Source organism: Lissotriton helveticus, chromosome 10 (assembly GCF_964261635.1).
Source record: "Lissotriton helveticus chromosome 10, aLisHel1.1, whole genome shotgun sequence".
In the NCBI taxonomy this organism is placed as follows: Eukaryota; Metazoa; Chordata; class Amphibia; order Caudata; family Salamandridae; genus Lissotriton; species Lissotriton helveticus.
The window spans coordinates 268,011,554-268,035,256 of NC_136071.1; the positions used below are offsets into that span (position 1 = coordinate 268,011,554).

General features: G+C 41.4%; 1 protein-coding gene across 4 annotated transcripts in view; it reads left to right on the forward strand.

The window, feature by feature from the left end:
- MINDY4 (MINDY lysine 48 deubiquitinase 4) overlaps positions 1 to 6,036 on the forward strand; it is a 638,720-nt gene extending 632,684 nt beyond the window's left edge. For 2 of the 4 annotated variants that reach the window (XM_078665290.1, XM_078665289.1), the window contains exon 18: positions 4,910 to 5,096. In XM_078665290.1, coding sequence (XP_078521416.1) covers positions 4,910 to 4,958 — 49 coding nt within the window. In that variant the 3' untranslated portion in view covers positions 4,959 to 5,096. Of the gene's footprint in view, positions 1 to 3,819; positions 3,947 to 4,909 lie in introns of those variants that run through there. The other 2 variants (XM_078665287.1, XM_078665288.1) reach the window with 2 other exon arrangements.
- Positions 6,037 to 23,703: the final 17,667 nt, after the last annotated feature.

A 23,703-nucleotide genomic window follows, 5' to 3' on the forward strand; every position in this document is an offset into this window, starting at 1 on the left:
CTTGGCCTATTTATTACTAATGGCACTACTTTTGTATTTTACTGTGGGACTCCCATCTCGGCGATGGGGAATGATTCAGGCATATGAATCTATGAAAGATACCAATACTGGATAACTGTAGTTACAGGTAAGTAGCTTGTTTTCATACAAAGTCACACAACACCATCTGTCGATGTGAAAGGGAATTGCTGAAAAGTTTCTGGATTCAGTTTGGCTCCTGGCTAAATTCACTTGGTGAGGAATCGGTGGTAAGATAGTCTCTACTAGACGAGGTTTTATCAAAGTAAGTAACTTGTTCTTTCATGGTATCACCATTGATAAATCTAAGTACTGAATAGAACAGCAAGTACATACCTTCAAAATATGGTGGAATAAAAGTGAAATATCATGTTCTGCTCAAAGTGGTTTCCCCAGAGAAGTCTGGCCCACTTCAACATCAGAGTTATAGACTATGACTTCAGACAATAGTGTTTCGTTATTGTGTCGACTGACCTTCAGGTACTTGCTTTGTAGAACTCTGCTTATATTCCTTATTAAAGTAGTAGTTGCAACTTTACCTTCAGCATAGTGAGCTTTGGGCCTACCCTTTATGTATTTGTTGACTTCATGACAGCAAAACAAAATTCAAGCGATAACTCATCTAGAAATCAATTGTTCTGAAGTGGACGTTCTTTTTTAAACTGGTCCAGAATACACTAAAATAAAGCCTCATATAACTTCCTATTGTTTACATTTTAACTTGACCGTTTTGTGTACGGTACGTTTGTGACTTCCAGCTCTGTTTTAATTCTCCTGCCATTTGGTACTTAGTCTTATCTTACACTATGGCCGCCCCTATAATTTTTGCAGCACTTTAACAACTTTTCTTATTCCACTTTCACATCTATTTGGCTGGGTCGCATCTACAACGCTCTGCTTTAATTACTTGGACACGGATGTAGTTATCGCAGCCCCAGCAACTTTAGTGCTTCAATATCAGTGGTTAAAGAAAAATGGTGAACTCAATGTACCCTTGTAGGCTTGGGCAATAAAATCAATCAAAGTAACAATGTCTACAAGGGATTTCACTTGAAATCAAAAAAAGTTCTACAAATTCAAAATTATTTCTGAGTCAGTTGAAAACAATCAGACTCACAGGTGGCCCACTAGACAACCAAGAACATCTAATTTGTAAGGCACAAAGAAAAAGAAAAAGAAACAGAAAAAGAAACACAAGGCACACGGAAAATCCTTGTTGTAGAAAATGGATTTATCTGATTTTTACATATATTATTTTTAAAAGCATTTGAGAAGGGTACAATTGAACAAAGTAAATATCAGCAGGTAAAGTTATGATAGAGATGTACAAGTAAATTTGGGCATACAGTTCATAACCAAACATCAGCTCCTGAATATGACAAAGCAAATATTATTACAAAATCAATAAATATTGCTTGAAAAAACCGAATTTTTCTTAGAGTTAACGGGACTGTCGACGTTTCGGTCTATGTGGCTTCAGTCCATAAGACCATCCTCAGGACAAATAAATGTATGCAGGATATATAACCCTAAACAAATATAACAATATGTTTATCACATCACATAACATTATTACAACATGAATGTTATTACAATTGAATTAAACTAAAGACAAACCGTGTGCAAGGGAGGTAATAGAGAGGGAAGAGAGGAAGGAATATGTGTCTAAAGATCACATTTGTGCATGGTCCAAAGAGTGCCAATGAATCAAAGGGAACCTTAAACCCTATATGCATAACCAAGGTGAATCATAGCGAAGCCATCGGTAGCTTGGACTTACTTCTATATTCGACACAAGGAAAATAAGTTGACCTTGAATCGGAGTGTCTATTGTGAAAACAGCATGAAGATCACTGTCAACATAAGTCAAGAGAGTACTCATTACTCAACCAATCAAACATGTATTTGATAATAGAAAACACAACCATTCAAATGCATACCTCGTTGTATTGGGCAAGAAAGAATGTTAATAGTGAAGCCAGCAGCGGGTTTTCCTATGTTCTTCGAAGGTGGGGGACACTTCGATATCTATAGAAGCATGTGATAAAAGCGTGTCATAAACCGTTCATATAGCTAAAGCTTTAGTCAAGGCTGTTCATGGAGAAGACTCAGTTGAACAGAAATACAATCAGTCTGCTTGCTATAAACTAGAAGTCAGGTCAAGATAATCTAGACATTAAGATAACACATCAAGTATTTGTTCTATGACACACCTAAATACGCAAAATCTAGTACTTAAGGACAAGATTGCTATCCTATTGAAGAAATTAATATCTGTGATCCTGGGTAAAGTTGTGTAAATCTGGATACAGCAAATAATGTGCATAAATCCCAGGGAAATATACGGGTAGTGCAAAGCAATAACCACAGCAAGAAGCACGAAGCATATATGTGTCCAATATAGAAGTAAGTCCAAGCTACCGATGGCTTCACTATGATTCACCTTGGTTATGCATATAGTGTTTAAGGTTCCCTTTGATTCATTGGCACTCTTTGGACCATGCACAAATGTGATCTTTAGACACAGATTCCTTCCTCTCTTCCCTCTCTATTCCCTTCCTTGCACATGGTTTGTCCTTAGTTTAATTCAAATGTAATCTGTATATATATTTTTCGATTTTCTTATTTAGACTACTGGGGTGGGGCGTTTTGCAGTTATCTATACCTACAGTCCTGACGATGGTCTCGCTTATTTATTATATGTTAGACTGAAATGTCAACGCACCTTTCATATCTTGCTCAGCACGTAAGGAAGTGCACTACTAACCCATCAACTGCTGACGCTATTTAAGAATATGAGCGCACTATGTCAAGCAAGAGTGAAGTAGCACATATTTGCCCCTATGCCTATTCTATATTAACATTCTTACCTCTGCTGGTATTTATGTTTATCTACCCAAGCTCGCAATGGGTTATTGAGTTGCCACTCCTTTTTACTGGCTCATGTGAAAGTGTGCATTTCAAATAGAAATAAGCGTGCTGCTGTGGAGTTTAACCCTTTGGCTGCGGGGCAAATTCCACCGCGGTGCGAGGGGGGTCTGGGATGGGCGTGGCGCTCGGGTACTCAGGACGACTCCCAGTCGACATGAGTCACAATAGGCGTGTGCTCATGACAGCCTGGAGCCGTCAGAACTCCGTCCACTGGGAAATAATACGCGTAGGCGGAGCGGTAACGTTCGGGCGGCTCCCGGCCGTCATGAGCACACGCCTACTGTGACTCATGACGGCCGTGAGCCGCCATGAGCACTCAAGGAGTTAAGGAAGACAATGTCTGTCGAGCTGAAGAATTAATTATTCTCTTTAGCAGCTAGAAGATAGTCTTGATTCAATAGAAAACATTTGTATCGTTTGACTGCGCAATATACCACCAGAAAAAGAATGGTTTGGCCTGTTGTTTAGGTTAATTTGGCATGCTTGACTTGTGACCCCAGATGAGAAAGAGTATAAACTGTTAGATAGAAGTATTAAAGATGGACGTTTTAAAATGTCTTCTACATTGTCCGTTCTTCTTAATTTTTCGTTTTAAAAATGGTGTTCTGGACACTTTCTTATTGTTTTAGCGCGGCTACTCACCAGTGAGTATCTCAAGACATTGGGGTAGTGGGGTTGGGTGGGGGGTTTGCAGGTCTGAATGGGCGCTGTTGTTCATTCAAAGAGCCAGGTCTTGAGAGCCTTCACGATTTTTTAAAAATAGAAATGTGCTTTTTTTCTAAGAAAAATAAAAACATTTGCCAGTTTCTAGAGAAGTAGCTTTGCTAAAGAAAAGTTTAACTTTTAATTATTTTATAAAAATTGTTCCAGGATTTCACAGGCGTGCATGACTATTCAGTGACTATCACTTGGCTGGAGATTTCCGTTATTGAGAACCAATACAACAGATTAGTATTTTTCGCTTTTATTTCTTACTGGTTGGATCATTTATATTGTGTGTTCTTTGTCGTTTTCTTAGCTAATTGGGTCAATGTTTTTTTGCAGGAGTAGTTTTCTACTTCGTGTTCTCAACTTGGATTACAAACAGCAAATATGTCATCATTTATTAACTGTTGTGTGTAAAATGGATCATTAGTGTTGTAACTCAAATATTTTTATTGGTTTAGGTAATAGCACTGCTTGTTCCTATTATAACCATATGTATTAGTATATTGACTGTGTATTAATGTATTGTTTACAGAAAAGAACAGTGCTGCTGGGCATTTCTTCTGAATTGCAAATCTTATGACAGTCATGCAGTAGCTGATTTCTGCCTTGACTGCTGCACGAAGCTAACATGGAGTGTCAAGTAGTCAACTTTGCACTGTAGTCCCAGTATGATGATTAGCAGAGAACACCTACAATGTCAACTTTTATACTGATAGATTCTTTCTTCAATCTGTAATGATCAGTGAAAAACCTAACAATCCTTTTTGGACTCACATATTCCTTGGCCGGTGTTTTCCATGGATTACATGTATGAAAGAAGATGTGAGGAGGCCAAACCGTAAATGTGTAAAAGATGTAAACCTGACGTTCTCCTCCACTGGCTTTTAGATTGCAAAGTAAATATTTAGGGACAATATATTTTAGCAAAGATTTAGTTCCATTCTTCATATCTCACAAATCCCTTATCTACAATGACAACACGTCATTTGTTTCATTATTCGTGAAACAGTTACTGTTTCACAGTTTAGTGAAGATTAACTAAATATTAGTCCTACAGTTAAATCCACTGTGTCATGTGCACGGGATTATAGACATTGGTGAGATTACAAGGGCATAATAATGTATAACCTTTCAGCTATATGTTTTTCTCATTAGTTTTCATAGCAATAATAATTACTAAGGGAAATGTGAATGCCTATGTTGTGCGACTATCCCTATTTTTGGTAATTAATTTTTCATATTGCTTACTCAGATGGAAAGGAGCCTCCGTGGACTGGAATGGCACAGAACCTATACTCTGAATGAACAGATGGGTTTTGTGAACTGATCAAGACGTTGTTCCAGGACATACCTGCATTCCAGTGCATGTTTGAAAATATTCCTGCACAGCTTCTTGAATGCTGATATTACGGACGGACTATCCAAAGCATCCTAGAATTTCATCCAGTGCTACAATTATTTATTTTTTATGCGATCACACAATCGACCCATGGAACCCATTTGTTTGAATTATGTCACTGTACATTCTGGACAATTGAGGTATCTGAAGAAAAGATGACACTGCACTGTTACTCACTTTTGGATCCATTTCCAGAAGCTTTGGTTGTTAGTGGATTTGACAATATTAAGCTGTTGTAAACATCGGCATCCTGTTGATATACGACTGCTTAATCGTAAAGCCAAGAAGTGAAGACAGGCGGTTTGGCTTCTTAATAAATATATTCAAAATATATCAGTGCTTCATGGAACTATATTTAGAGTTACTCAACTATGCCCTGGAATGTGCATTATCATAGACGAATGCAGATAACACAATGGGCGCAATTTACAAAATGTTTGCTAAAACACACCTAATGAATTCTGTTTTTTGGTGGTTCGTAATCATTTAGGATGTACTTGCCACACTTCAGAAAGCATGTATGAAACAGTAGTAATTTCAAAGACAAAAATGGCCATAGTGGAAAAGGATTGGACTCCGAGGGCATTGCCTAACCCATGACATATAGGTATCATATACATTGAGTATGCCTAGATTTAGAGATATTTTTCTAAATGCCTATACATTTACAGACAGTTTACAAAATGTGTACTATACTCGAGAAATGGCCCAATGTGTCAGCTAACCAGTTCAAGTTTAATACAGGCATATGCATGCACATTATTTAAATTGTTAATTTTTCTCTACCTTGTGTGAATTGTTCCAGATGTTTTTAATTCTTGGCAGCAATCCAATGTGCAGTATCATTCAGTTAATTTGGTGTACATATCATGGTTAAAAACATGAATTCTGTTAATATATTAGCTAATAATCAGTGTTTGAAATGACATGCTTTTACAATACATTCCTATGGCTTAATAAAAACCAAACATGTTATCACAGTTTTAAAAACTGTAAAATGAATATCTCAAAGAACACAATGTTTCTAAGAGTTCTCCAGCATTCTACACGCTTTTGCCTGCCTGCCCTCTGTTCACTAACATACAATACTTTCCATAGTTACATGCCCAACACAAACTAATGCTGTGTCCTCTCTATTACAGTGCTGCCAACTAGTCTATGTATTTATTGGGAGGAATAGTCTTAAACTGCAACATACAGTGACATTGGTGGTTTTAACAATAGAAATCAATTATGAAACCAGAGCAACACTGTTAGACCTGGCACCTTGGCCTGAGTCTCCCTTCCATTTTTGCTGTTGCCTCATATGTTTTTGCTGGTGTTAGATGCTTTGGGCACTGTGCCACTGCTGTCGAGTGCCACAGTGCAATTGCTCCCTATTGTAAATTAATGTATGGATTAGTCATTCCATGATTGGCTGTTTCGGTTTACCTGTCAGACCCTAGTACAGTGCACCAGGAGTGCCCAGGGCTTGTAATCCAAATGCGGCTGGCGGGCTTGCAGTACTTGTTGTGCCTCCCACAGAAGCAGCCTGTAAAAGTGTGTCTAAGGCTTGCCATTGCAGAGCCTGTGTGCAGTCTGGCACTGCCATGTTGACTGAGCACGTGCACCCACTTGCCAGTCCCTAAACCTTCTCTTTTCTTCATGTCAGACACCCCTATGGTAGGCCCAAGGGCAGGGTGCATTGTAAGTATAAGGTAGGACAAGCCCTGATGTGTGTGGCATGTCCTAATAGTGAATTACAGCCATTTTTGTTTTTCACTATTGCAAGGCTACCTAATCCGATTAGGCCAGAATGGGCAGTTTGATTATCACATCTTAAAATCCTAACTGACTCAGGGAACTAGGTAGAAATTCGAGTTTAGTATGCCTGAACTCAGAAAGATAAAAGACATCTTTTAGTGAAGTTGATTTTAACATTCTGTGTTTGAAAATACCACATTTAGGAAGTAGGTATTTTTTTGTCTAACTATCCAAGCCTGCCTTTGCTAGGTTGTGTATTCCTTTTCTGGAGTTTGAGTGACAGGGGTTGGGGGATTCCAGGAGGCAGGGTGAGTCAGCCCAGTGGTGAATAGAGAGATCTGCATCTAGATGGGCGGGAGAAGTTGCACATGGGACCTGAATAGGGCTGTGCCTTCCCTCCACAATGCTGGCTCCACCTCCTGTGATGCATCTGCTGTCTCTGCCCTGCACTGTGAAAGTAAAGAAGGAGTCATGTCAACAGAGTGCTCCAGGGCGTGCCTTCCCTCCACAATGCTGGCTCCAACTCCTGTGGGACGTCTGATTCTCTGCCCTGCACTGTGAAAGTAAAGAAGGAGTCATGTCAAAAGAGTGCTCTAAGACTGATCAGAACTGGTTTGGATTAGGCAAAGGCCTCTCTGCCTTCAGAGAACAAAGAGAAACTGGGTATAAAAGAGGGGTCCCAAACCACAGAGAATTAGATCACTTTTGGACAACAAGAAGAAACCTTTGCTGAGTAGAGGAACCAGAAGAAACTGAGGAGAGACTATCCCTAAGCTGAAGTGCTGCTTGGGGGATTGGCCTGCAGTGGTTGCCTAACTGCCAAAGAAAGGATAAAGGAACTTTGTGTGCTTTATTTCTACTTGTAAAGGATCTCCAAGGGCTTGAGAGAAGATCTTGCCTCCTGCTGAAGTCTCATGGACAACATACTTCAAACCCCAGCTCCCCAAGAGTTCTTTGGAAGTGCCTGCTGCTGTTTTGGGCCTTCTGAGGGACTGCGTGTTGCAACTAAGAAGCGTGTCGCTGTCGCAGCCGCTGCCGTCGCATTGAGGATGTCGCCGCTGTAGCTGTTGCATTGCACCGCATCACGGGAAGCGTCTCGTAACATCGAAGAAGTGTTTCGCCGCCGCTGCCGTCACATCACGGAACAAGGGTGTCGCCGCTGCAGCTGACGCATCGAGTCGAGACTTCTCGCAACATCGGAAAAGCGTGCCGCATCAAGAAGAAGACGACATCTTTATTTCTTTGCACCAAAATTTCATCGCATCACGGCGTTGCTCGCCGCATCGCCTTGGAAACGCAGTAAGGAATCAACGCATCACCATCTTGGCAACACTTTCATTGCCCTGCTTGTCGCATCTTAAGGTACATTAACTCAAAGTGTTGCATTTTAAGATCTAAAGAGAACTAAGCCAATTCTACCATTTTAAGTACAGTTTGTGGATTTTTGTCGTTTATGGTCTTGTGTTAAATCTTTATAAAGAATACTTATTTTTAATATACAACTGTGTGGTGTCCATCTGTAGTGTTGTCACTGGATTACTGTATGTGTTCACAAATGCTTTACACACTGCCTCTGAGATAAGCCTGTCTGCTCGTGCCAAGCTACCAAGGGGGTGAGCTGGGGTTATTTTAGGAGTATACCCCTTACCCTGACTAGAGGCATGGGTCCCTATTTGTCACAAGTACCTACCTGTGCCACCTAGAGACTCCCAAATCTAACAAACACTTATTGTTGATTGTTGATGTATGTTCCACACTTCAACAAGAGTGAGTGTGGGATTATGGGGACCCCCAGTTGAAAATGGACTTGCGTTGGCACTTCCTAAATAAAAAAAGAGTATCACTGACAGGTAAGGCAAGGAGATGAACAGTTACTTAGATGCCAAGAACGTGGCTTTGTTTTAACACCCAAAACTGGGCTGCATTAACCTTCACTGTAAAGCAATGCACCAGGTATTAAAGAAACCAAAGCCATAAAGAAGTGTTTAAAATGTACATATTTGAATGATATTATGACCTGTTAGGCTGCACAAACATATATAAAAATATAAAACGTAGGTGAAAGCATATAAAACATATAAGGAGAGTATATGGAAATAAATCATCCACATTCACCAAATCCCCACTTCTGAAAATACATATACAGTGCCAATAACACAGTGCTCCTATATATACATCAATTTTATACTGATTAGGCATAGTTCAGGCACAAAAGCAAAGCCTTGGGTACCTTTCATCAATCCAGTTCAATGTTTCCGGGTGGTCATTTCTTTTGATTCAATCTTTCTGGTCCAGACCTTCACTGTCATACAGAAGTGGATTGATGATTTTAAGCTTCCCTAAGTACTTAAGTTATTTTACACACCATTTTCTAAATCAAACTTCCCTAGGGCTTCTGCTACTATATTTTCTCATCCTACGACAGAATTAGCATGATGATGAAATGTTATTTAGAGAAGGTCACACCCTAATAGCATTAACTATTTCACTTTGTAGTGGGTGGTGCTTTAGTTTCTAGATAACCATTACGTTTATTTTCATTATATTGATCTTTATATAATTCTTCTGATGGATACTTGTAGCCACAGTTTCCTCTCTTTTAGGCTTCATGTTGAACTTGTTCTGCCCCCGAAGTTACGGCCTACCTCAGAGGCTTCTTCACATTTTTGGTTAAGACCTGTTGCATAAACTAAGGCTTTGGCCTCGTTCTAGAAGATTTGACTTTCCAACCCACGATGCCTGAATTTAGATTAGTGCATGAATGATTGAGCATGAAAGTACATGTTGTTGTTGACCTATACAACTCCACTCAATACATAGTTGGTGTGGTGTCTGTGAACCAACAGTTCCTTAAAGTGGGCGTCAGGGACGCATCCTTTTGCCTAGCACATGTCCATAACCAATCTGAATACTATTAAAAGAGAACTGATGCATGTTACTAACAAGAATAGTATAAACTTTTCTAACATAGTCAAACTGTCTTTAGTAACCTAACACTAAATACTACTTATAATCACTATACTGTGGGAGCATGGAGCAGTTTAACTTGCATCTAGAACTTCTTAGGATTTAGAGCACTGCATACCCGTTTACAGCAATAAGCTGTAATTATCAGTGGCCAGGAGGAAGTGTTCCCTCGAAAGGAAAACAAACATCAATTGTCCTCAGCTTCTCTCTTCTCAGACTTGGCTCCGTATCAACCCTCAGTGTAGGACTGGATGCTGTGGCAAGTACGGCAATCTGGCTGTCTTTGGCAGTAACTAGTGCAATAACCTGGGGCACAGGACCTCTCCCTAATTGGCCACTCAATGAGCCTTTTATACTGTTGACCACTGATTTTCTCTTGTATGGGGAATTTTTTGTAGGAATTTCTGACATATATGCATCAATATGCTGGTTTTAAGAGCACTAGTATAAACCAGTATTGTAAAATAGGTCAATTCAGACTTTATTGTTTGCTATTTTAATTATCTGACCTTGAAATACAGAAAACAAAACACTTGTCCCTAACTGATGTTTCATTAGGTGTTTTATCAATGTAATTGTCTGGATGATTGACACTTTTACAGTTTTCTCAAAAGATAAGGACAGATGGCATCTACGTCAAAGTCAGACATGCTGATGATCAATATTGAGTTTTGGTCTTCTCAAAATGGAGCCTGGCCTTAGGGGCTCTTTATATCAGCCCTTGCTTGTACATCTGAATATGACGTAGTTGGGTCGCATATATGTTTATTTTATTTGTTTTATAACAGTGTTTTGACTAAAATCCATGCTCGCAGAATGGGAAGATATAAAACTTTATCTAAGATGATTTTATAAAATTCAACATAAATATAAAGCAAGAAGTGAATATATGTGTAGAAATTCATCACAAGTAAAAAAAAACATTAAAAAGCATGAAGTAATGCAGTAAGCTTCTCACGAATACTTCTTCTAAGCCTGGCATGTTTCAAGAAATCAAATAAAATAGTATGTTTTGAAAAAAGACATCATATTATGATATTGATACGTGAGAAATACGTGAGATGCTTTTTGACAACTAAGCAGATTTTTGTAGGATATTGATTATGCAGAATTGGAAAAAGAAATAATGCCGCTTTGAAAAAAAAAAGAAAAATAGTCCATTTAAACGTTCCTGTTTTCGACACAGTGTTTGTAATAAATACAAGATTCTTTGCAAGCCCCATGGCAAATAATGGTGGACTCCTAGTTAATCATCTGAGAATAGTTCAATAACCTCGGATTCGTATATAGCACATGTGTGGTGGTGGAAAACAAACAGTCAAGGAGTGCATTTTGTTATTGGCTCATGAAGTGGATGGGCAAGTAAGTGGTTGTAGCTCTAAAGCACTCATGGATGGTGAGAGTGCCTTGTTTGGAGGCTCAAAGGACAGCAGTCATCCAAGCCAATTGTCAGGAAGCTCTGTAAAGATTGAGGCTGGTTATATTGATCCATATGAAGAAAGAAGGGATTAGCCTGTACCTCGAATTATTTAGAAGCATTTACAGTTTCTGCTTAATGTCCAAACACATTTCTTTAGGTTTGTACCAGTATTTTATGTATACCTTTTAATTTTCACTTTTATATTTTTCATTAAATCATTTCATTATGAAAAAGAGAAATGTCCAATCATTTGTACATTCCATATATAATCATTTGACAAAACATTTCAAATTTACATCTATATATCTAAAAACAAATGCATGTCTTTCTGTCTGTTTGTCCTTTATGCATTACTACACCATTCATCCGATCGCCATGAAACTTTGGGAAGTTGTTGAGTACACTCCCGCGAAGGTTTCTGGCATAAAAATTTTAAAAATATCGGCCCCCCAGGGCCCTCATAATCTTTCGAATATCGCGCGGAATTACAAAAATCATCAGTGGCTCAGTGCACGTGCTATATTAGCAGCTACGAACAACGATGTAAATGCCATCAATTTCAGCATTCAAAACGGAATACCAGGCGAAGCGACAACGTATAAGTCCATCGATACAGTGATGAATCAAGACAAAGTTGTCAATTACCCAACGGAATTCTTGAATTCACTGGATTTGCCCAGTATGCCACCGCACATTTTGACATTGAAAATTGGCGTGCCTATCATTCTTCTCCGAAACATCAATCCACCACGACTTTGCAACGGTACAAGACTTTCGGTGAAAAAGAGGGTTAACAATGTCCTCGAAGCTACAATTTTGAATGGGAAATTCAAGGGGGAAGATGTACTGTTGTCACGTATTCCAATGATCCCAACAGATATGCCATTTGAATTCAAACGTTTACAGTTTCCGGTGTGACTCGCTTTTGCAATGACCATCAACAAAGCAAAAGGACAATCGCTGCAAGTGTGTGGACTCCATTTGGAGAATCCGTGCTTCTCACATGGACAACTGTATGTGGCCAGCTCACGCGTCGGAAAACCTTCTGAGGTATTCGTGTACGCACCAGACGGAAAAACAAAAAATATCGTGTATCCACAAGCACTCGAATAAATAAAAAGAATTAAAACAACACTTTGAAATGTTTTCCATATTAAAATGAATACGTTTCAATAAAAATGACACAATGTAAATTGAATGTTATCATAACAAGTTTCCTTGAATTTCCTTTCTTCTGAGATCGCAGCAACGCGCAACGGGTAAGCTAGTAACTAATAAAACGTACTATACATAATACATCACAATACACATTTTTACACAAAAAGACTGAGAAAAACAAAACATATAAGAATCCGATACTTATATCTTTCTTCACCAATTATGGTGGACAAATCAATGATCCTAGACTGTTTTTTATATTGATCCATCATAATGAGCATCATGCAATAGTGACAAATGCATTGCCTCAGGTGTGATTGCTATGGTTGAATCCGCACTTCCACGTATAAGAAAGTCATCGGGGGCTCCTTCAGATATATATAGATTCCGAATAATTTCAGTTAGACCGTTCATGCACCAGAAAACAGGTTTCACATACAGAGCATTCATTTTCTGAAAGCACAATATCCTGTTTTCATTGAGCTCAGAAAGCCGCTCTTGTCCCAGATGTTGTGCCAGGGTTTCACAGCACTTATGTTCAGCTGAATGCGTGTACTCCATGATGATGAGTTCCTTGTCGGATTAGGAGGAAACTGACAATACTACCACTGATGAGTAGAAGGATGGTAGGAAATCCTCCAAAAAGACTGGAGAACAAAGAGTGAAAAAATGATGTTTTCACTCCGAACATAGCTTTAAATCTAGTTATCAGGCAAGATCCGATATTCTTAAAAAAAGTTCACAATAACCGTTGCTGTTGATATGTTAAAAATCTTATGGACGATATCAGCAAAGTGAGTTGGATATTGTATCTGTAACTGCCTCTGAATCTCAATAGCAGTCCTGGCTGTCTGCAGATTATACGTTTCGGCAACAGAAGTCAAAAGGACTTTTTCTTGTAGTAACACTGTGACTAATTTGCTAATTTCGTCAGACGCATATCCTTCATATCAATTCTATGCCAAGGGACACCTTTGATTATGTGTTGAGGTGATGGGTACAAAACTCTTCTACAACACCTTATTGTTTTAGAAACCATAATCACATAATGTTGGCCAGTTTCCTTTTTTTTTTTATTTATTTATTTGGCAAATTCAGACAAGATACAAATTCCCAGAGGAAAAAAGAAAAAATATAAAATGTATCATTTCATGTCATAACCTGAGTACCAGGAATAGTACAAAAACATATAACATAACAATGGCATAACAGCAATAGAAAAAAGAGAAGAAGAAAAAAGGAATATAGCCTAATAAATTATTTAGTCAATGACAGAATCTGAAAGTCCCCTCTCATTAATATACCACCTAGAGATAGGATCCCAAATCTGTGCTCCAACTGCTCTTGCTTTTCTACCTCTGGTAGCATATATAGCAATTTCTTGTTTATAAATTGCGAGGAATCGACTTAGCCACATCCAAAAAGTAGGAGGTTCCGGATCTTTCCATCGAGCAGCTAGAATGATACGAAAAACGGCATACCCCACAAAAGTAACCGCTTGTTCCTCACTATTGTAACCCAAAGAGTCGTCATGGCCTAATATATACAGAGTTAATGAGTCTCTTATCTGATGTCCGAAGACTTGGGCCCAAAACTCCAGTATCATGGCCTTTAACGTTGCCAGTTCCGAGCATTCAGAAAACATATGTAATAAATTGGCCAATGGTTGCTTGCATCTTGGGCAGTTGTCGTCGGTCCGGAGACCCCAAGCAAATAATTTTGCCGGTGTATAATACAAGTTGTATATAACTCTGTAGTATTGTGCTTTTAAGTTGGAGGCTATAAAGTATTTTGCCGAAAGAGCAATTGAAAGATCAATGTCAACATTGGGGTTTGCTAGTTTTACGGCCCCAGATTGTTCAATTCGCTCAAGATCGTCAGGGGTTTTTACCATCAACATCTGAAAGAGCCCCTATTCTTGTAGATTTTTTACCTAAAACCTCAAAAAGCAGCAAATTATCCAATAAAGTTGTTGGTATAGCGTTACGGATACTCGACAATATTTGATAATATTTAAGAAAGTCACAGGCGGGGATAGAATACTTTTCTTGGAAAGATTTAAAAGAAATGGGGATATTATGTCCTAAAAAGTCGCCGACTGTGTTGATACCTAGCCGCTCCCACCTTTGCGAGGTAGTATCATTAAGAGAAGGGGAGATAATCTTGCTATGCCACAAAGGGGTATATTTTGTAAAAGTGGGAATAGATAGATATTTAGAAATAGCTTTCCACACAGCCCATGCATCTAGAACTGTCTTCAGTTTAATTTTTTTATAATACGAAGACTCTACCTGTCTTAAAAATAACCCTTTACACTTATCACCAAGGCTGAGTTCGTAAATCGAAGGAATGTTGATTGATTGATTGCTTTATTTCGATATGCATATATCATAAAAGCAGTACAAAAGATAAAAACAGCATGTCGAAAAAAAGTATGACTGTACATTTGGTGAAAGAATAAAACACATTAGATCAGCATAAGTTAATTAAAAAAGAGGATTAAATTGATATGGACAGTCTTCTATGTCTAATCAACCAAGCCCATTTTAAAAACTTAGCAACAGCACAAACAATGGGAGGGGCTGTGTTGGTTAAAAGAATCCGGAGGGCAACAGAGTGCTGGCGGGTACCCAGTTCTCTGCAGATAGGACCAAGCCAACGTGATCTGGGGCGACCATAGTCCGGGCATTCGAAAAGAAAGTGTGGCACCGTCTCTGGTTTATCGGGACAAAGAGCACAGAAGCATGATGGGGGCTGGGGTTTATTCCACCTGGAGCAGAAGTCGGCCAAGGGTAGGGTTCCTAACCGGAATTTGATGTACAAGGACCGATCCATGGCAATTGTTATTATGTCCATGTACGGCTCGTAGGTGACAACATCTTTTAACAACAGAAAAGCTGCGGTGGTTTTGCAGTGCTGCTGGCTACTGATGCGCTTCACACAAACCCACTCCCCAAAAAGTTTTTTTAAGGTCTCCTTCGGGGGAGCGGAGTGGCTATGCCAGCAGGAGTCCAGGCCTAAGTCCCCTAAAAGATGTTTAATGTCCTTCAGCCATTTAATGCTATGCCAACCGTCGGAGTGCATCACCTCAGCTAGACCATTGGCATAAGATTTTAGCTCAGGAACCCTCCACAGACGAGCCCAGAGCAAGAGGGGTCGAAGACGGGCCTGATCCCTTATAGCTTTGCAGCCAGTATCCATGAGCACTGGAATAGTCGGGCTACTCGATGGAATGGCAAGGAGATCTTTGATGAATTTGTTTTCGGCCTTGCTCAGTAAGTCCACTTTGCCCAGGCCCCACAGTTCGGCTCCATAGAGTGACGCAGGGACCGCACGTGCTTTGTATATGTCTAGTAGAGGGGCAACACAGTGTTTTGTTGAGTTGTTAAACTCCTTGAGGAGGGCCCCCCCCACCCTTTTGTGGGCCATTGTCATTTTATTGATGTGGGCGGTCCAGCTCATCGCGTCATTAAGTCGAATTCCCAAGTAGTCGAATTCTGCCACTCTTTCAAGGGGTATGGAGTTCAGAATGGGAGGGCGGCCAAGTTTGCGTGGTGGGTGCATAACTAGGTACTTGGTTTTTTCCACGTTGATGACCAGTCCCTTGGTGGTGCAGAAGTCCTGAAAGCGGTTCAGAAGTGTCTGGAGACCTTGGGGGGTTTTAGAGATGAGGAGGGTGTCGTCGGCGAACAGCAAAGTTGGAATTTTTACGCCTCCCAGAGTGGGAGCGTCTGCTGGTTCGCCGAGTAGATGATCTACCACTCCATTAATATAGAGGGAGAATAGGGTGGGGGCCAGGACACAACCCTGCCTTACTCCCCTTTCGACCCTGATCTTATCGGTCTTTTCCCCGTTCAGCCCCCATCTAACCTGAGCATAGGTGTTGGTGTGCAGTTTAATAAGGAGGTTTAGTATATACGGGGGCATCCCTAGTCCGTGAAGCACCCTCCAAAGTTCCTCCCTAGGTACCAGGTCAAAGGCAGTCTTTAGGTCAATAAAGGCCAAGTAAAGACTGCCTTTGCCCAGTTCCACCACCTTCCAGTATAGTAACAGGAGCCTAAAGACCTGTTCGATAGTTCCTGTACCTGAACGGAACCCAGCTTGCATATCGGACAGGATGTGGTTATCGTCCACCCATTGGGAAATCCTCCCCAAAATGGCTTTCCCCGCCAGTTTCTGGCTCGAGTCTATTAGGCTTATAGGCCTATAATTCCCAGGTAGATCCCGGCTGCCCTTTTTGTAGATGGGGACCACCTCCGCACCTCTCCAGAAATCTGGCACGGGGCCTCCCACAACGATTGCATTGAAGAGTGCAGAGATTAGTACCCCCCATTCTTCCGGATAAGCTCGGAGGATATCGCCTGGTAGGCCATCCGGACCAGCTGCTTTTAATGGTACCAAGGTTTTAATCTGCTTTGTAACATCCAAAACAGAAAAGAGTTCCAGGTCTTGAACTAGGGTAAAGGGCGGGAGGTTAAAAGGGTCGTTTAGTGGGCCTTCAGCGGCAGAATAAAGTTTTTGGAAGTGGGAGAACCATGTCTGGGCATTGATGGTACAGGTCCTCAGGGTGTCATCGGGACGGTTCCTATTGCCCACCAGGTCCCAAAAACCTTTGGCGTCTTTCCCACGACTGGCAGCCAGGAGGTCCTGCCAGAAATTATCCTCCCACTCCATCCTAGCGTTTTTTTGGCAGAGTGCATAGTGTCTCCTGGCCTCCCTAGTCCTGGACGGTAGTTTGGACTTGACTGCTTCAATGAGAAGTGACTTCGCCTCCCTGCACTTCTGATTATACCAGCCCTGTCTAGCTCGTGAGCTTGGTTTCCTTCTGTTCGTATCGAAGGAATGTATGGATCTGGGGATAATGAGGTAATTTTTTTATCAGTCAGTAGGGGATCCATAGATTGTATTAATGTTGCCCATAGATATAGTTTTAAGTTAGGAATAGCTAGTCCTCCTCTGTCTTGAGGTAACGACATCAGAGGGAGGGCTCTTCTTATCTTACCATAGCTCCACATAAATTTAGAAATGGTAGAGTCGATAGTCTTAATAACATTTACACCAGCCAGCAACGGAATTGCTCTAAAAAGATAGAGAATCCGTGGAAAAATATTCATTTTTATGTAGTTTGCCCTTCCGATTATAGATAGGTGTAAGTTATCTATTCTTTTAAGGTCATTTTTAATTTTATCAATAAGGGGAGTGTAGTTCAGATGACTAATTTTATCCACCTCAACAGAGAGGCATATACCTAAGTATGTAGCCTCTTTAACCTTAAGAGGGCTTTCATATTGAATATTTTTAGTAGCAAGTACCATAGTTTTATCCCTATTTAGGGAATATCCTGAATAAGTGCCAAAGGCCTGGGTGACTATTTCGATTTCCAGATTTGCATCGGCAGGATTAGTGGTTATGACGGCAACATCATCGGCATATGCCATGACTTTGGTGGAATATGAGCCTACATTAACTGGTTGAATTGAGGGTGTCAAAAAGAGCTTCTGAATAAGGGGGTCTATGTATAAGGCAAATAATATCGGGAGCATGGACACCCCTGTCTTGTGCCTCTTTGTACCTCAATGAACTCTGACTCAGCGCTACATATAGAGATTTTTGCCCTGGGGTTGGTATATATGGCTTTAATGGCTTTGATAAAGTTGTTTCCAAAATTCTTACGTTCCAAGATGTTCCAAAGAAACTGCCATGATACACGATCAAAAGCCTTTTCGGCATCGAGGAGGATCATCGACATCTCGCCACCCGTGGTACCCATGATATCAAAAAGGGTAATGGCTCTCCGGGTATGATCTGTAGTGCCCTTCCCGGGAATAAAGCCGTGTTGCCAAGGGGATACGAGCTGTTCGATGACCCCGCTCAGCCGATTAGCTAGTATTTTGACATAAAGCTTTGAGTCAGAGTTTATCAAGGATATCGGCCTATATGATGAGGGGAGATGAGATGGTTTTCCCTTTTTGTGGAAAATTATTATGTTTGTTTGTTTCCAAGAGTCCGGTGGAATTGAGTGGTACTGTACTCCAAGGAACAAATCCAGTAGAAAGGGAATTATTTGATTACCTAGGATTTTATATAAATCCAGAGGAATTTTGTCTGGGCCCGCTGCTTTACCATTGGCGAGTTCGGATAGGGCAATCTCTACCTCCGTGACCGTGATTTCTCTGTCCAGAGTTGCTTTGACCCTATCGTCAATCATAGTGTTTGAGTCTTGATCTGGGAGCCAGCTGTTCAAAAATTTCGTAATATCGGCATCAGAGTATGAAACATCACTGTGATAAAGTTTCTGATAGTATTTTTGGAATACATTTACAATATCCTGCGTGGATGAGTATTCCTTACCCTCAAATTCAATCATCTTTATGTTACTGTATGATTGTTTTTGGCGTGTTCGTAGTGCAAGCTGCCTGCCCACATTTTCCCCTGATTCGTATAGCCTGGTTTTATTTGCTTGATAGGTTTCGGCAGCTTTCTGGATTAAAGAATTATTGATTTCATTCTTTAGAATCAGTATTTTTTTTAAGGGTTTCTGAGGTTGAGTCACCCTGACCTATCTGAGTGGCATGATGGGTCTCAAGATCGGAGAGTTCTTTCATGAGCTGTACATTGATATTATCCTCCTTCTTCCTTTTATTAGCTACGAATGAGATAGTTTCTCCCCTTAATGCCGCTTTAAAACTGTCCCAGACAGTTGTTCTTGATGCACTAAACCGATTGCAGTCAAAAAAATCCTGAGCCCATAATTTAATGTATGTTATGTATTCCTGGTTGACCAAAAGTCTTCTATCGAAGGTCCATTGGTTCTTTGATTTTACCATTTTAGTAGTGTCAAAGATGAAGGTAAGTGCGTTATGGTCCGAGATTGTTTTGAGGGATTTAATTATATCAATGAAAGCCAGACCCTCTAAAGATGACATAACGTAGTCAATTCGGACATATTTGTTGTGAGGATGAGAAAAATATGTGTAACCATCAACATTTTTACCAGATAGATCCCACACATCCAATAAATTATGACTTTCCATCAGCTGCCTTAATGCTTTAAATACCTTTGGCTTACGCCCTTTGTAGCTTAGAGATAAGCGGTTATCAACAAGCAATCCTACATCAATATTAAAATCCCCACAAAAAATAAGAGAGCCTGTCCAGGAGGCCAATTCAATTTCTAACTCCTGGAAAATAGTAGGATCATCGAGGTTTGAGCCATATATCGCACATATAGTGAGACCGAGTTTTAACTGAACTATGGCCCATCTGCCATGTTTATCAGCCAATCTGCGAGTCGGGTGACCCATTATAGGTTTAGCTAAAATAGCTACTCCTCTAGTTTTAGATGATTGAGATGTTGCCACCATAAGGTTATACCCAGGTAGTTTAAGTAATTCTCTGTCAGCATCTGCGATGTGTGTTTCTTGCAGGCACAGTATATCTACTGGGTTCTGACGTGTTAATTGAAATAGCTGGGCCCTTTTGCTTCTATCATTGAGGCCTGCCACATTCCACGTACAAAGGCTCACTCTCCCCATTTAACATGATGAAAGCCTATCCCGGTTTTAATATACTGATTACGTAAGCCGCAGTTAGCCTTGTATTTTATATTGGTTCTTTGCCTTCTGCCACACCGGCACCGATCAAAGTAGAATCTTTGCGCATTTCTTAACTCTTGAATGAATTTGCTTTTTTTTATACATTTTTTCCCTCCCCCTTCCCCCATTTTCCCACCACCCCCCTCCCCAGTCCCCTCCCCCCACATGCCACCCAATGAGGCATTTAGACTCTAGCAAGAGTCTGTTGTGATGGAGAGACACCCCTATCCAGTGCCACACATATAAATCTTATATCTTCTAACAGCTCTTGGCTGGACTAAGAGAGAAATGCAAAACAAAAAAAAAATACAAAAAAATAGACAATGGAACCTTATATAGGACCTTATAGAGAGTATTACAGAACCTATCAGAAACAATCAGTACAGATGAGGCGTCAACTACCTCTGAATCTAAGAGACAAAATAGTCCCCAAAACAATTAGGAAATATCATAGTCTACTATCACTATAGATACTTTTGCAGTTATTCCCGCAATCAAATGGATTTCTAGAGCCTAGACTTGTATATCAGTCGGTTGAATTAGTTTCCACCAAGTTTCGCACATTAGGACCCAGTGTCATAGAGAGATGATTAGATGCAGCTTTAGGTCAGACTGTCTAGAAACTCCTTTGCTTTGATTTCCGAGGTGAAAAACTTGGCCTGGCCCTTATAGATAACTTTTAGCGTGGCTGGATTATTCAGATAAACCTGAGTTTTTTTCTCCAGAAAGGGCTTGATCAGTTGGCGGAGTCGCCATCTCCGCTCCACTGTAGTGTGGCAGAAATCAGGCCTAACAAAATATGAGATATCACCTCTAATCCGATGGGCATCTGGTCTTGCTTTCTCAGCAATAGCTTGGCGGAGAAGAAAGTTTCCAAAATATACTAAGATCGCCCTAGGATATTTGCCCTGCGAGTTTGAGGCCCTTAGTGTAAATGGTGTTCTGTGAACTCGTTGGACTTCTAGCTCCCAGTTCCATGTGGCCAACTCGGGAAATGTATCCTTGAGTAACTGGATCACAAATACACGTATATTGTCACCCTCGATTTTTTCTGGAATGCCCAGTATTCGGAGGTTATTACGTCGCATACGATTTTCCATTTCCTCCAGTTTCCATTTTACGTCCTTAAGTTCTGCATCATGAGCATCTACTTGCTCCTTAACAACCGTGGCTTCGGCTTCATTAATTACTATACGATCCTCCATATCGATCAATCTTGTGTTAGAGGCTGCAACTGACTTGGAGAGTTTACGCACTACACCTTGAACCTTGTGTAGTGCTTGTTGAGCCCTACGCCCATCCTTTGAGGTCTGTTCTCTATGGGAAGCAATCGCTTGAAGCACAGTATCCATAACAGATGTTAGAGTGGCCTTTTGCTGCACAAGAGAGGGAGTACCTTCGATATGGACTCTAGAGGGGGGATCCTGCAAGCTAGAAGCCACTGCTGGAGAGTAGTCCCTAAGTAAGCCAGCGGCGCCATGATGGCTCCTTTTCTTTCTTAACACTGTATGCCTCCCATTTCTGGATACTCCTAAGGCAGCGTCATGGTCGCTGTCCTGTGAGCTAATGTTAGAGCCAGTATGGAGATCAGAGTAGGAGTCTGAGTCTGTATCCAGGTCATGAGACCATCTGGGATCCTCAAGTCCTTCAGAGATAGTAAAAAACTCAGACGTTTCCTTGTCTGTATCCGAAGCTATGCCCATCCCCCCCTTAAGATCGGACGAAAGGGCTGCTATAGCCTGCTCATTGTCTAGTGCCGTTATCGGATCTTTATGCAGCTGGGTCTGGATGAGGGTTGTTAAATGCTGCAGAGAGTTGGTATCCTCATTAATCAGGCTAGGGGAGAAAGTCTCTTCAAGGGGCGAAATATTCGTTTGGGGCTGCATTGGACTTAGTGCTGTGATATTGAGGCTCAAAGAAGATATGGTATTAGGGAGGTTGGGTGTAGCAGTAGCCTGTGCTTGGTGTGATTCAGAGTAGAGGGCTGAGAGCAGAGCCTTGTGGCACGCCACACCATAATGGCGGGGGGTCCGATTGATGTTGTTGGAGAAAGACTCTTTGTGATCGATCTGTGAGGTAGGACCAAATCCAAGCTAGAACTGTGTCCTATAGCCCTTCCTGTTGAAGTCTGTCCAGCAAAATATGGTGAGCGACCATGTCAAAGGCAGATGACAAATCTAAAAGGATCAGCATCACGGATGCAATTACATCTACACACATTCTAACTGACTCCGCCACCACCACCACCACCAGTGCTGTCTCAGTGCTGTAACCTGATCGGAAGCCCAACTGAGTATCCTGTTGGATGTCATGTGCATCTATAAAATTGGTCAGTTGCTGTTGAACCAATTTCTCTAACATTTTAGCGGGTGCTGGTAACAGTGAGATTGGACCGTAGCTACCAAGCTCCTTGGGATCTGCATTAAATTTTTTCAGCAATGGTAGCAGGAAAGCATGCTTCCAATTATCAGGGAAGATGACCGAGGATAGTGATGCGTTCCATATGAGGTTTAAGGCTAGATTGATATAATGAGCCAAGTATCTGAATACCTTTGGTGGGCAGGGGCTGACGAGAAGGGTGATTTGCATTTTAAAGTTTCCGCCCTGGATTCTAGTAAGGATACAGGGCGGAACTCTGAGAGAGATCCTCTAAGTTTACTATTGTCTGCTAGCTGAGGAACCATCATATGCTCTCCATCCTTGAAGGAGGCATAGACTTTCAAAATGTTCTCTTCAAAAAAGTTAGAGAGGTCAGTACATAGGGAAGGGGAGGGCGGAATCTTTCCCTCAAGAGCTGGGGGACTGGTGGGACTGGTGAAGGATCCTACAATCCTAAATATCTCCTTACTTGTAATCTCCGCACTTTCAATGCGCATGATGAAGAATTCTCTTTTAGCTGCCCTCATCATTTTTCAGAGATTTTTCAAGGCTTCCGTATATGCTAGCTTGGCCTCCAGCTTCCTTCTGGATCAGTTCCTGAACTTCCTGAGCTGGCCCATGCCCATCTGCTGGCGCTACTTGCGTTTTTGACTTTGCTGGAAATATTGCTGTGCCAGACACTCCTGGTATGTCCTCTGGCGCCCCATCCTTCCGGGTGTCTGCAGTCGTCTGTGTTGGCACGGCTGGGTCGGCTGGGTCAGCTTCCGTTGAGACTCCCGCATCAGAGGCTGAGGCTGCAGGAGGAGCCGACGGCGAATCCACCGTGGTGAGAGCTGTGGAAGCCGCAGGAGCCGCTGCAATCAGCGTCCCGCTTGTTGCGTGGTGAGCGAGAGGGGAGGGAACAACCACTGCAGAAGCAGGACCAGCAGGCGTTTTTCGGAGTAGATCTACCACCGAGGGGCCCGGTCCCGGTGTGGTAGGTGTTTTTGCCGCCTTAGAGTGTTTCTGGTGTGCCTGCAATTGTGCACCGTCGGGGCCGATAGCTTCATCTGTCAACGAGCCCCCAGCTCGTCTTGCTGCCAGCTTGAGGTCGCGGAGAGCCTGTTTAGCCGCGCGAGTTTTGGAAGCGGCTGCAATCGCCGCTGCATTTTTTGGAGCCATCTGTTCAATGAGGTCAGCAGAGTTCGCTCCCGAAGCGATGGTAAATTGTTTCTGTGTTTTACTTCCTTCGCCCTGGTCACTGACAAGTTCCTTGGACGTTCGAAGCCGCGAGAAAAGTCTCAGCACCGTAAAACCGAGAACCGAGGCCACCAGATGCAGATGTGAGCGGGACCACCCTGTTGCAGATGATGGATCGGCTATTCCTGTCGGGTAGGTTCCAAGCA